This window comes from Corythoichthys intestinalis, chromosome 20, assembly GCF_030265065.1.
Source record: "Corythoichthys intestinalis isolate RoL2023-P3 chromosome 20, ASM3026506v1, whole genome shotgun sequence".
NCBI lineage: Eukaryota > Metazoa > Chordata > Actinopteri > Syngnathiformes > Syngnathidae > Corythoichthys > Corythoichthys intestinalis.
In genome coordinates, this window is record NC_080414.1 from 3,849,523 (window position 1) to 3,861,995 (window position 12,473).

At 39.0% G+C, this 12,473-nt stretch overlaps 1 protein-coding gene across 1 annotated transcript; it reads left to right on the top strand.

Annotated features, from left to right (window-relative positions):
• The first annotated feature begins 940 nt into the window (after positions 1 to 940).
• LOC130908924 (lipocalin-like) lies at positions 941 to 5,103 on the top strand. The gene is made up of 6 exons (XM_057824869.1): positions 941 to 1,108; positions 1,212 to 1,351; positions 2,543 to 2,622; positions 4,497 to 4,610; positions 4,693 to 4,794; positions 4,871 to 5,103. Exons 1-6 carry the CDS (start codon positions 1,013 to 1,015, stop codon positions 4,888 to 4,890), a joined length of 552 nt encoding a protein of 183 aa, XP_057680852.1. The 5' UTR covers positions 941 to 1,012; the 3' UTR covers positions 4,891 to 5,103.
• The last annotated feature ends 7,370 nt before the right edge of the window (positions 5,104 to 12,473 follow it).

Consider the following 12,473-nt stretch of genomic DNA (forward strand, 5'->3'; position numbering starts at 1 on the left):
TACGTGACCCGCTGGCGGACTTCCTTTGCCGCTCTGCCGGACTTCCTTTGCCACTCTGCCGGAGTGTTTTGGCTCCCCACTCATTTGTCACGGTGAGCGATTTTCATTGTAAGCAATAAATCTCATTTATTCTGCATTTTCTAATCAATAAACATTGTCTATTTTGCAAAAGTGTGCCTGTTACTGATTCACCGCGAACCTGGAAATTTCCGAAACAACATCCAAGGAATCTGACTGAACTACAGCAGTTTTGTAGAGCAGAAAGGCCAAGATTAGTCCTGATCGATGTGCAAGACTGATCTGCAGCTACAGGAAGCGTCTGGTTGAAGTTATTGATGCCAAAGTGGGGGCCACAATATATTAAACGTGATAGTTTACTTATTTCCCACCCTTCTGTAATTGTTTGCATACTATCCTCATTAAAATATGAAAACCTATAAATGTTTGGGTGGTTTTAGTTTAAGCAGACTTTTTTTTCATCTGTGTGATTTTGACAAAGATCACATTTGATGGTGATTTTATGCAGAAATGTGAGAAATTCCAAAAGATTCAGATACTTTTTCATACCACTCAATTTTTTTCAATTCGGTAGCAACGTTATACAAGACTAGTAGGTGAAAACGGACTTCATAATAAAACTGACACGCTCCAAAATGCGTGATGTAATAAACCGCATTGCTGAAACAAACAAACAAAATGGAATTTGAATGAGATTCTGTTGCGTGAGCTTCCATTTTTCATATGGCAATCCCATTTGTACTCTTACAAAACAGTTTGAGCAATCCATTCGTGAAAGCCAAGATGAGGGTGTGTAAAAGGAGCCCTCAAACAACCCCGAACCCTCCCTTCCACACGTGGACTTGTGTAACAGCATTTGCATTGTAGTTTTATAATGCCGATGGGAGGAGACAAACAGAAGGCAGGAGGATAAAAAGCCCCTCATTTTGCCTTACACTCCTCACCTCTCTACACACTCACCACGAAGAAGAGGAACTTGCCCAAAAGAGACGCCATGCAGAACACAGTACTGAGGATGCTGGTTGCACTCATGTGCATACTGGCTGCGTGCGCCGATGTCATGCCAGTTCAGGATTTCGATTTGCAGAGGGTAAGGCAAAAACAAATGCAGATTATGTGCTTTCCCCCCCTACTCATTTACATGAAACTATTGAAAGTACAAACTTATTTTTTTTTTGTCTGTTCTTTTTTAGATGGGAGGAAAGTGGTACACGGTTGGTTTTGCCACCAATGCTGCTTGGTTTGTAAACCACAAGGATAAGATGAAGGTGGGGACTGCAAATTTTGTGCCAACCGCTGATGGAGACATAGAACTCAATCACGCCCACGTAAAGTAAGTCATTGACTCATTCACTGCCAGCTCAGGTATATGTGTAGTATTCACAAAGTACGTGCTGTGGTATATAGTAAAAATATTGTATACAGAATTTGGAAAAAATGTATGGTTCCCTGGAAATTTGCCATAAAATTTCCCATCCATTTTTAATGAGAACTTTCCCATTCACTTCCAATGGAATTTACATCGCATTGATGCCTTTGACGGCCATGTATGCGAAATCTATTGATGCAAATGTACTTGGATTCCATTGACGTCTATGTAACTCTATGCCATTGACAGCCATAGACGTCCAAAAATTTTCCCATTCATTTTCAATAGGGAAAAAAACAATGTCCCCAAATCAATAGGATGTGTCCCCCAAATTTCCCCAATTCTATTGACGCTTATGAAGGGTGCTGCCATTGACTGCCATGGACGTCCAAATTTTACATTACTTCCTGATGGCATTTTGTTTAATGCCATTGACGGGCATCTTTGTCCATTCTATTGATGCAAATGTACTTGGATTCCATTGACGCCTATGTAACTCGATGCCATTGACAGCCATGGATGTCCAAAATTTTTCCCATTCATTTTCAATAGGGAAAAAAACAATGTCCTCAAATCAATAAGATGTGTCCCCCAAAATTTCCCCAATTCTATTGACGCTTATGAAGGGTGCTGCCATTGACTGCCATGGACGTCCAAATTTTACATTCATTTCTGATGGCATTTACTTTGTTTAATGCCATTGACGTGCATCTTTGTCCATTCTATTTATGCCGATGTACTTGTATTCTATTGGCTCCTATGTAAGTCAATGCCAATGAATTTTTTGGAATTTTTTTCCTATTCATTTTCAATGGCAAAAAAAAAAAAAAAAAACCTCCCCCAAACTACAGGAAATGACCAGATATCAATAGAACGTGTCACCTAAATGTCCACGATTCCATTGACAGCCATGGACGTCCTAATTTCCCATTTTTTTGTAATGGCATTTACTTTGTTTAATACCATTCACGGACATGTTGGTCCATTCTGTTGAATGACCTGGGCGGGGCTAAGATCTGTATCTCCACACAGCAAAGACCCAGAGTAATTTGTCCAGAAATTGCAGTTTCTAGTTAGTAAAAAAGGATTGGATGTCTATTGCCATCATCATGTTGCAGATCATAGTATTAAAACTATGTTGCTCACCCTTATTAGGGATGATGGTACCTGCTGGAGAATGAATCATCTGGCAAAAAAAACAGACACTCCTGGACGCTTCACCTTCTACAGTCAAAGTAAGTAGACCCGCACCCGTTGGCTACAATCTTGCAGTGGTAGATTTTTTTTTTTTTTTTTTTTTAAGTATAGATACAGGTGCAAAAAAATATTTAGAAGTATCTAAGAATAAATTTATTGACGTAAAAGTACAAAAGTACTTGCTTTACAATTTATTTTACAAGTATTTTCTCACGATGCAAATATACAGTATATATATATATATATATATATATATATATATATATGTATGTATACACAGTGATCCCTCGCTACTTCGCGCTTCAAACTTCGCGACCTCAATCTACCGCGGATTTTTTTTTTTATTGAAAATAAAATAAATCAATCAAAGAAAATACAGATGAGTATCATTCTCGCTTCCTTCCTCCCTCTCTCTCCCTGCTGTTTCCCCAGGCAAACAGTGCACGTGCACTGGAGTTGCTAATTAAAGTTAACGATGTTGACAGATGATTGTGCTTGATCTTTTCAGTCACATGTTCTGAAGCGCCGCACACGTCAATCATCGTTTAACTTGTTAAACAGTTATTTTGGCAACTCGTGTGTATGTGAGAGGATTTGGTGCGAGGTTCTGTGTGCGCATTGCAGGGGGTGGGGGCGTCAGGCGCTGGAATGAATATGTGTGTGTGGCGACATTCGAGGCAGCCGGACGTAAAACAGTTTCGATTCTTGGTTAAAAGCAAAAATAAAACGTGCAGTTAGCGTTTATTTTACGTAAATATGTCAATGTACAATGCTAGTCTGTTAGTGAATGTAGCTAGAAGCCGCCTGATGTAAACGGAGCTTTTCCTATGAAAATTATTGCGAATAAATGCTTAAATCCCCAAATTCTTTATAGATATTGACGTTTCTTGGTTAAAAGCGAAAAAAAAAACCCCAAAAAAACGTGCAGTTAGCGTTTATTTTACGTAAATATGTCGAAGTACAATGCTAGTCTGTTAGTGAATGTAGCTAGCGACCACCTGATGTAAACGGAGCTTTTCCGGTGAAAAGTCTTGTGAATAAATGCTTAAATCCCCGAATTATTCATAGATATGGATGTAGAACAGTCTTGATTCATGGTTAAAAGCAAAAAAACGTGCAGGTTAGCATTTATTTTACGTAAATATGTGGGAGTACAATGCTAGTCTGTTACTGAATGTAGCTAGCAGCCGCCTAATGTAACCAGAGCTTTTCCGGTGAAAATTTTTGTGAATATATGCTTAACTCTCCAAATTCTGTATAGATATGAATGTAAAACAGTCGATTCTTGGTTAAAAGCAAAAATAAAACATGCAGTTAGCATTTATTTTACGTAAATATGTCAAAGCACGATGCTAGTCTGTTAGGCAGTGTAGCTAGCGGCCGCTTGATGTAAACAGAGCTTTTCCTGTGAAAATTATTGCGAATAAATGCTTAAATACCCAAATTCTTTATAGATATGGATGTAAAACAGTCTTGATTCTTGGTTAAAAGCGAAAAAAAAAACGAAAAAAAAAAACGTGCAGTTAGCGTTTATTTCACGTAAATATGTCAAAGCACGATGCTAGTCTGTTAGTGAATGTAGCTAGCAGCCGCCTGATGTAAACAGAGCTTTTCCGGTAAAAATTCTTGTTAAGATAATGAATGAATGAATGAATCTGAGCCATCAATACATTATTAAGTCTATGGTGTAACCCAGGCAACAATTTAGAAAGGAGTAAAAAAAATACAGCTAGCTGCTGTAAAACGTGGTGAACTATAACATACTACAACATATTTGTACTCAAGTAAAGTACTGATGGACAAAAATGTACTTAAGTACAGTAAATAAGTACTTTTACTTCATTACATTCCACCACTGCAATCTTGTGATTGTTATTACAACATCATTACACTGACCTCTGTTGTTTTCCAGAGTGGAACAATGACAATGACGTAAGAGTTGTGGACGTAAATTATGATAGCTATGCATTGCTCCACACCATCAAAACAAGGGATGGAGTATCTGAGGTTTTGAACCAGCTTTACAGTGAGTCATCGGCGCTCTTTGGTTAATTTGGCTTGTTGTAATTGGTGGCATATATTAAGAAAGAAAACTTCTTAATTTGCAGCTCGTACTACTGACGTTAGCGCGGACCTACAACAGAAATTTCTGGACTTCTCCTTGCAGACCGGCGTCCTAGCTGAAAACGTTGCCATGCTACCGAGTGCTGGTGTGTACGAGAATATTCAAATAGCTTCCTGTTGTATCGTTCAAACATGTAACCTGCCAATTTCCCAATGTTGCAGCTGAATGTACCGAAGACTGAACAGTTTCCCCTTCGAAGTCGAACAACTCAGCTCCAGAGATTTTTCAAGACTTCAGCTTTCCCATTTCACACAACAGCCTTATAGACAACAAATAATAGTGAGGCAGAGGGAAAATATTTGTGTTCACACTGCATTTAAAAGAAAAATGTTTCAACTGCTGATGGTATTGTAACTTTTGTTGACCCACATCCCAATAAAAAATGACTTCTGAATCTTGTTTTTTTGTCTCTCAAAGTGACAATTTAAAGGTGAAGTTCAGAATTCTTGACATGAGACTTAATCTTCGGGTTAGTGGGGGTTTAGTCACTGGAGTTGATTTCAACCAATTCTGTGCCGTTTAGCAGTTATTTGTTAGTTTCAGGGCTCTGGAGTGGCTAAGCTCGCATGAGTCAGTGGTGCCTGGTTAGCATGCAAAAAAAAACAAAAAAAACAATATTACCAGTAGGGCTGTCAAACGATTAAAAGTTTTAATCGAGTTAGTCACAGCTTAGAAATTAATCGCAATTCAAATCATCTCTAAAATACGCCATATTTTTCTGTAAATTATTGTTGGAATGGAAATATAAGACAAGACGGACATAAACATTCAACATACTGTACATAAGTACTGTTATTTGTTTCTTATAACAATTAGAGATCGATCGGGTCCGATCACGTCATTTTCAAAGTATCGGAATCAGCAAAAAATATCTGCCATGCCTTTTTTTAATATATATATATATATATATATATATATATATATATATATATATATATATATATATTTTTTTTTTTTTTAAATTAAATCGTTTTCTAATTGTATTTAACGTTACAGACATAATATGTTACTCTTAGCCAGAGTCTTTAGTTTAGGTTTAAGGTAGGGTTATCAAATTTATCCCAATAACGGCGGTAATTAATTTTTTAAAAAGTGTATCACTTGAAAATATTTAACGCAATTAATGCATGCGCTGTACAACCCACTAACGCAATGTTGCGCTCCATCTGTATTGACGCTGTTTTGCCAATATAGAGAGCTAAAAGGCAGCGTACAATGAGTAGAGTGAATTTTGACAGCCTTTGGAGCCTTGATTCAATTGGCTAACGCCTTACAATCCCTTTCCCTATGATTAGAAAATTCATGGGAAGCAATGTGGGGAGGCAAGGTAGCAATTGACCTTTTTCTTATCACCTTGAATTATATCCAATCGCAGAGAAGATATATGAATTGGTAGCACTACGCAGTCGTGGTTTCACTTGTCATGGTTCCACTTCCCATCATGCATTGGCCATGGCCTTCTGTATCATTTACTGAAAGCTCAACAAATACACTAGATGGCAATATTTAGTCACAATATACAAAGTCACAAGTCTTTCTATCCGTGGATCCCTCTCACAGAAAGAATGTTAATCATGTAAATGCCATCTTGAGGATTAATTGTCATAATAAACAAATACAGTACTTATGTACTGTATGTTGAATGTATATATTCGTCCGAGTTTTATCCATTTTTTTCTTAATGCATTGCCAAAATGTATATGATTGGGAAAAATTATCGGGAATGATTGGAATTGAATCGGGAGCAAAAAAAAGCAATCGGATCGGGAAATATCAGGATCGGCAGATACTCAAAATAAAACGATCAGGATCGGATCGGGAGCAAAAAAACATGATCGGAACAACCCTAATAACAATAAATGGACAAGATGGCATTAACATTATTAACAATCTTTATGTTAAACTGATCAAGATAGAAAGACTTGTAGTTCTTAAAATATAAATTTGAGTCCAAGTTATAGTAATTTTATGTTAAGAAAAAGCACGTCTCCTGCTCTGCCCAAATGCATGATGGGAAGTCGGGAAACCATGACTGTCAGTGGTGGCTGCCAAAGCTTAAGCCAATAAAAGGTGTGGTCCAATGAACGCCTATGTCCACTCGCATTTCGCTGCCTTTTTGCTCTCAATGTGCTAAAACGGCGTCATTGTAAACTGTTTGAGGCAACGCATGAACGGGTCATTCCGCGCATGCGTTAATTGCGTCAAATATTTTAACATGATTAAATAAAGAAATTAATTACCGCCCGTTAACGCGATAAATTTGACAGCCCTAATTACCAGATGTAACAGTCAAATTCAAAATGCAAGTCATTGTTCGAAATACTCATCTGGCCAAAACAATGTAACACTAAACAGCTGTAATTAATTTCATGTCATTCTAAAGCAGGACTAATTTTTTTTTAGATGCGTAACGTGACCACAATAGAGTGTGCTCTGTCTGTGGGGGAAAAAAAAAACAACAATGTGATATCACTCAAATGTTGTGTTTCATACTACAATTATTGACATGCAATGGTAAATTCTAATAACTTTATCCTGGAAATAGAGCCAAAACTATTTATTACGTGGGTCATCGGTGATTCTCATGCGTGCACATGTTGTTTTTTATTGGTATGCTAAGTAGACACCATTGTTATGTGCTAGCTTAGCCACTCCGGAGCCCGGAAACTAACAAATAACTGCTTGACTGCAAAACACATTGGTTCTAATATGGGTCATTTTTGACCCACTTATGGAAGAATGTAGGGTCCAGTAACTTGTGCATCTAAGGGTTAACTGAACATTTGTATGTTCTTCTACATCTTTACCAGTGAATTTGGCACCAGGGACATCGTTTTCGGACAGAATTGGTAGGTTTAGCTCAGTAAACATCTTGTTCGTACACTATTTACATGCGTTTACTTTTAGGGACAAACGGGAAGTTGACCTGCCTAGCAACAATTGCTAACATCATGAATATTAATGAGCAAAAGTGACGTGTTGTTTGCGGTACGCCATTGGCTTAAGTGGTTCAATTCCTCTCGAGGCTCCATCTCACCATCACTACTAAACAGAATCAAATTCTAACAGAAAAGTTCTGCGAACTTACCAGCAACATCTCTGTGATCTGCCAGTGCAATCTTGTATGAGTACTTACAGACACAGCTGATTTCCCTTACCTATATAAGTGCTTACAGACACACCTGAGCTCCATTCCCAATCAGATCACTAGGGGCAAACTCTTAGGTGGCGCTCCACCGAGTGGCACCAGGAATAACTACATCGAAGTTCGAAAAGGGTGAGTCAACGGTAGAGTCAAGAAAGGAAAATTCATGGTAAATAGAGAAAGTGAAAAGATTTACCAAAGCTGGGTCTTTGGATCTTTCTTCACCACGACAATCACCATTTAACTTGTTAAACAGTTGCTGTGGCAACTCATTGTGTGTAAGTGAGCAGCTTGAGCAGATTTGAGTGGATTCACTCAATGCAGACAAGCATTTTTCTACTTTATTCTTGTTTAAAAATAATTCGGTGGGACAGTAACATGTTTAAAACTTTAACCGTAATTTTCAGACTATATGCCGCTACTTTTTTCCCTTCATTTTGAATCCTGCGGCTAATAGTCCAGTTTGTTGATTTATTTGGGGTAATAGGTAACTTTCTTTTCTCCAAGACCATCATAATTATGACATGGCACTATCATGGGCATTACTAAAGTTTCACCCTGCAAATTATGTCACATTTATGTCCAGCTTTCAAATTTTATTTTCATTTTAAATGGCAGAAAAACATGTGTGGCTGTGATTTTTGACAATGCACTTTAAATTAGACTGCATTGACATTCAAATGGCACCCAAGTAAAGCTCTGCCATTGACAGCTATGCACGTCCAAATTTTACAAACATTTTAAATAGCAGAAAAACACGTGGCTGGGATTTTTTTGACCATACACTTTACCTTAGAGCACATTTACATTCAACCGGGCACCCAAGTAAGGATCTGCCAATGACGGCTATGCACGTCCAAATTTTGTATTCATTTTCATTGGCAGAAAAATGTGAGGCTGTGATATTTGACCATACACTTTAAAATAGAGCACATTGACATTCAACTGGCACCTATGTAAGGCTCTGCCATTGACGGCTAGGCACGTCCAAATTTTACATTAATTTTAAATGGCAGAAAAACATGTGTGGCTGTGATTTTTGACAATGCACTTTAAATTAGACTGCATTGACATTCAAATGGCACCCAAGTAAAGCTCTGCCATTGACAGCTATGCACGTCCAAATTTTACAAACATTTTAAATAGCAGAAAAACACGTGGCTGGGATTTTTTTGACCATACACTTTACCTTAGAGCACATTGACATTCAACCGGGCACCCAAGTAAGGATCTGCCAATGACGGCTATGCACGTCCAAATTTTGTATTCATTTTCATTGGCAGAAAAATGTGAGGCTGTGATATTTGACCATACACTTTAAAATAGAGCACATTGACATTCAACTGGCACCTATGTAAGGCTCTGCCATTGACGGCTAGGCACGTCCAAATTTTACATTAATTTTAAATGGCAGAAAAACATGTGTGGCTGTGATTTTTGACCATACACTTTAAATTAGAGCATATTGACATTCAACTGGCACCTAAGTAAGCCTCTGCAATTGACGGCTATGCACATCCAAATTTTACATTCATTTTAAATGGCAGAAAACCATGTGTGGCCGTGATTTTTGACCATGCACTTTAAATTAGAGCGCATTGACATTCAACCGGGTACCTATGTAAGGCTCTGCCATTGACGGCTAGGCACGTCCAAATTTTACATTCATTTTAAATGGCAGAAAAACATGTGTGGCTGTGATTTTTGACCATGCACTTTAAATCAGAGCGCATTGACATTCAACTGGGACCCAAGTAAGGCTCTGCCATTGACGGCTATGCACGTCCAAATTTTCCATTCATTTTAAATGGCAGAAAAACATGTGTGGCTGTGATTTTTGACCATGCACTTTAAATCAGAGCGTATTTACATTCAACTGGGCACCAAAGTAAAGCTCTGCCATTGACGGCTATGCACGTCCAAATTTTCCATTCATTTTAAATGGCAGAAAAACGTGTCTGTGATTTTTGACCAAACACTTTACATTAGAGCACATTGACATTCAGCTGGCACCCAAGTAAATTTTGCCACATGGCAAAAAAAAAGGCCACAGGGCAAAAAAGTTTTGCCACATGGCAAAAAAATGCCACATGGCAAAATCCATTTTGCCACATGGCAAATACCACTTTGGTTCTCGCTGTCTCTCCTCAAGACCTTTATTTTGTATTCACATTTAAAGCTCTTATAAAAGTGTAATAATTTTCTTTATGACTGTATATATAATTATCAGTCTTTGTTAGCTTTTCGTGAAGTTTTGTGGTTTTTCATTTACATCCTGTGTGTGACGCCCCTGGTCAAATGCTATTGTAGATGCAGTGAATGATGAATGGAAAAAGTAGAAAACAGTAGTAGTAACGAAACACTCTTTATTGAACTCAACAGAACTTAAAGCATTCGGGTTATGGTATTATCTACGGTTTCTCATTCTCATGAACCTCACTGAGAGGTCATATAAGTGTGCGCATGACCATGTACAGTATAGTGGAACCGTCACAATCAGAGAAAAGTTACTTTTACCTTCACAAATGTCTTGTTTGAGGCCAAATTAAAAGGCAGACAGAGTTTACGTTATTCTACGAGGCAACATGATGCACAAATTCATTAGTTGGAAGAGGGCTTCACAGCAATTTTATCACACGTACAGTACATCCCGAGTAACTCATAAGAAGCGTACACATTTGGCAGCTTGACAAATTGTAACTGAGAACACAAATTTGGGTAAAATATAAGCAAAACCTGCATCATTCAAATGTAAGTTTGATGAGATGGCACTGCATTTTAAGTCCCCTTGTTCTGAACATGTACAGAATCCGAATCAGACACATTCACCTTTAAACACTGCTCAGCTTTCCGCAGCTTGACATGTCTGTAAAGAGGAATCTATTCTGACTCTGAAATCCTGTTTTAGCATGTTAATGGCTCAGCACCAGTAAAATTAGCAAATGCAAAAACGCATGCACGACTTGATATTTCATGCAGCACTAGTCAGGTTTAGTCCAGGACAAGGCGAAATGGCTCAAAGGCACCATGAATTTGGGGAAAAAAAGCCAATTCTAAAATTGTTGATCTTGTACGACCAAATCAAATATCAGCTCTTGAATATCGTTTTTTAAAATATTTTTTCGCCTAAATATTTGGAGTTTCGTGCACTGATCCATCGTAGCCTCCCCTCTTGCAAGCTAATGGCTCACATTTTGTCGGCTATTAAATTATGATATGCAAAGAGAATTCCTTATCCGTATCGAAACTGAAGGAGGTTGATGTAAAATTCATTTTTGGCAAAGAGACAAATGAAGGGTTCTCGTCTGACTAAGTCAAGACTAGTTTTAACTTCAGAGAACGCTGCTATGTTAAGCTAAATAAATGCAACCATTGACAATAAACATTTCCCATCATGCTTGGAGGAACACTGACACGTCCCGTACAATCGAATGTCATACACGTGAACGTAAAACTCTTTTTGATACATACATTATGTACTGTCATTGGCAAATGTATGACAATCAGTGTGAAAGAGTATTTTATGGAAGCCACACTAAAGAACTAAAGTATATAGTATCTATAGTAGACTACGGGGTGAAAATTGCAATCTTATGAGAACAGAGTCAAAGTTTGATTAAACCTATGAAATATTAAGAGGAATGCCAAGATTTTTCTCCGTTCTCCCCAGCCACGTCATCCAGCTATTCTTGGGGTATCCCAAGGTGTTCCCAGGCCAGCCGGTAAACAGTCTCCCTAGCACGGCCTCCTCCCAGTAGGACGTGCCTGGAACACCTCACCAGGGAAGTGCCCTGGAGGCATCATAATCAGATGCCCGAGCCACTTCATCTCGATGCGGAGGGGCAGCGGCTCTACTCCAAGCCCCGCCTGGAAGACCGGACTTTTCACTTTATATCTAAGGGGGATTCCGGACACCCTACGGAGGAAACACATTCCGTGATCTTGTTCTTTCGGTCATGATCCACAGGTCGTAAACATAGGTGAGGGTAGGAACGTAGATCGACCGGCAAATAGAGAGCTTCGGCTTTCGGCTCAGCTCGCTCTTCACCAACTTAGGGAACCACTTAGGGAAGGACCTCATCCCCGAGCCGGAGAGGGCATTCCAACTATTCCTGACTAAGGACCATGGTGTCGGATTTGGAGATGCTGATTCTCATCCTGACCGCTTCACACTTGGCTGCGAACCGTTCCAGTGAGAGTTGAAGCCAACAACACTACATCATCTTCAAAATACAGAGATGCAACTCTGAGGCCACCAAACCGGACCCCCTTAACATCTCTGCTGCGCCTAGATATTCTGTCCATAAAAGTTATGAACAGAACAGGTAATAGAGGGCAGCCTTGGCGGAGTCTAACCCTCACTGGAAAGGATCCAACTTACGACCAATTACACGGGCCAAATCGACACTGTACAGCGACCAGATCCCCCGTATCAGGGATTCCGATACACCATACTCCCAGAGAACCACCCACAGTACTCACTCTTGAACAAGACCCCAAGATACTTTAACTCCTCCACTTGGGGAAGGACCCTGACCCAGAGAGGGCAGTCCCCCTTTTCGTGACTGAAGACCATGGTGTCAGATTTGGGGGTGCTGATTCTTATCCCGACCGCTTCA

Coding starts and splice junctions, on each gene's coding strand:
- LOC130908924 (XM_057824869.1), top strand. CDS start 1,013: ATGCAGAACACAGTACTGAGGATGCTGGTTGCACTCATGTGCATACTG. Junction 1,109..1,211: donor AGGATTTCGATTTGCAGAGG/GTAAGGCAAAAA, acceptor GTTCTTTTTTAG/ATGGGAGGAAAGTGGTACAC. Junction 4,795..4,870: donor TGCCATGCTACCGAGTGCTG/GTGTGTACGAGA, acceptor CCAATGTTGCAG/CTGAATGTACCGAAGACTGA.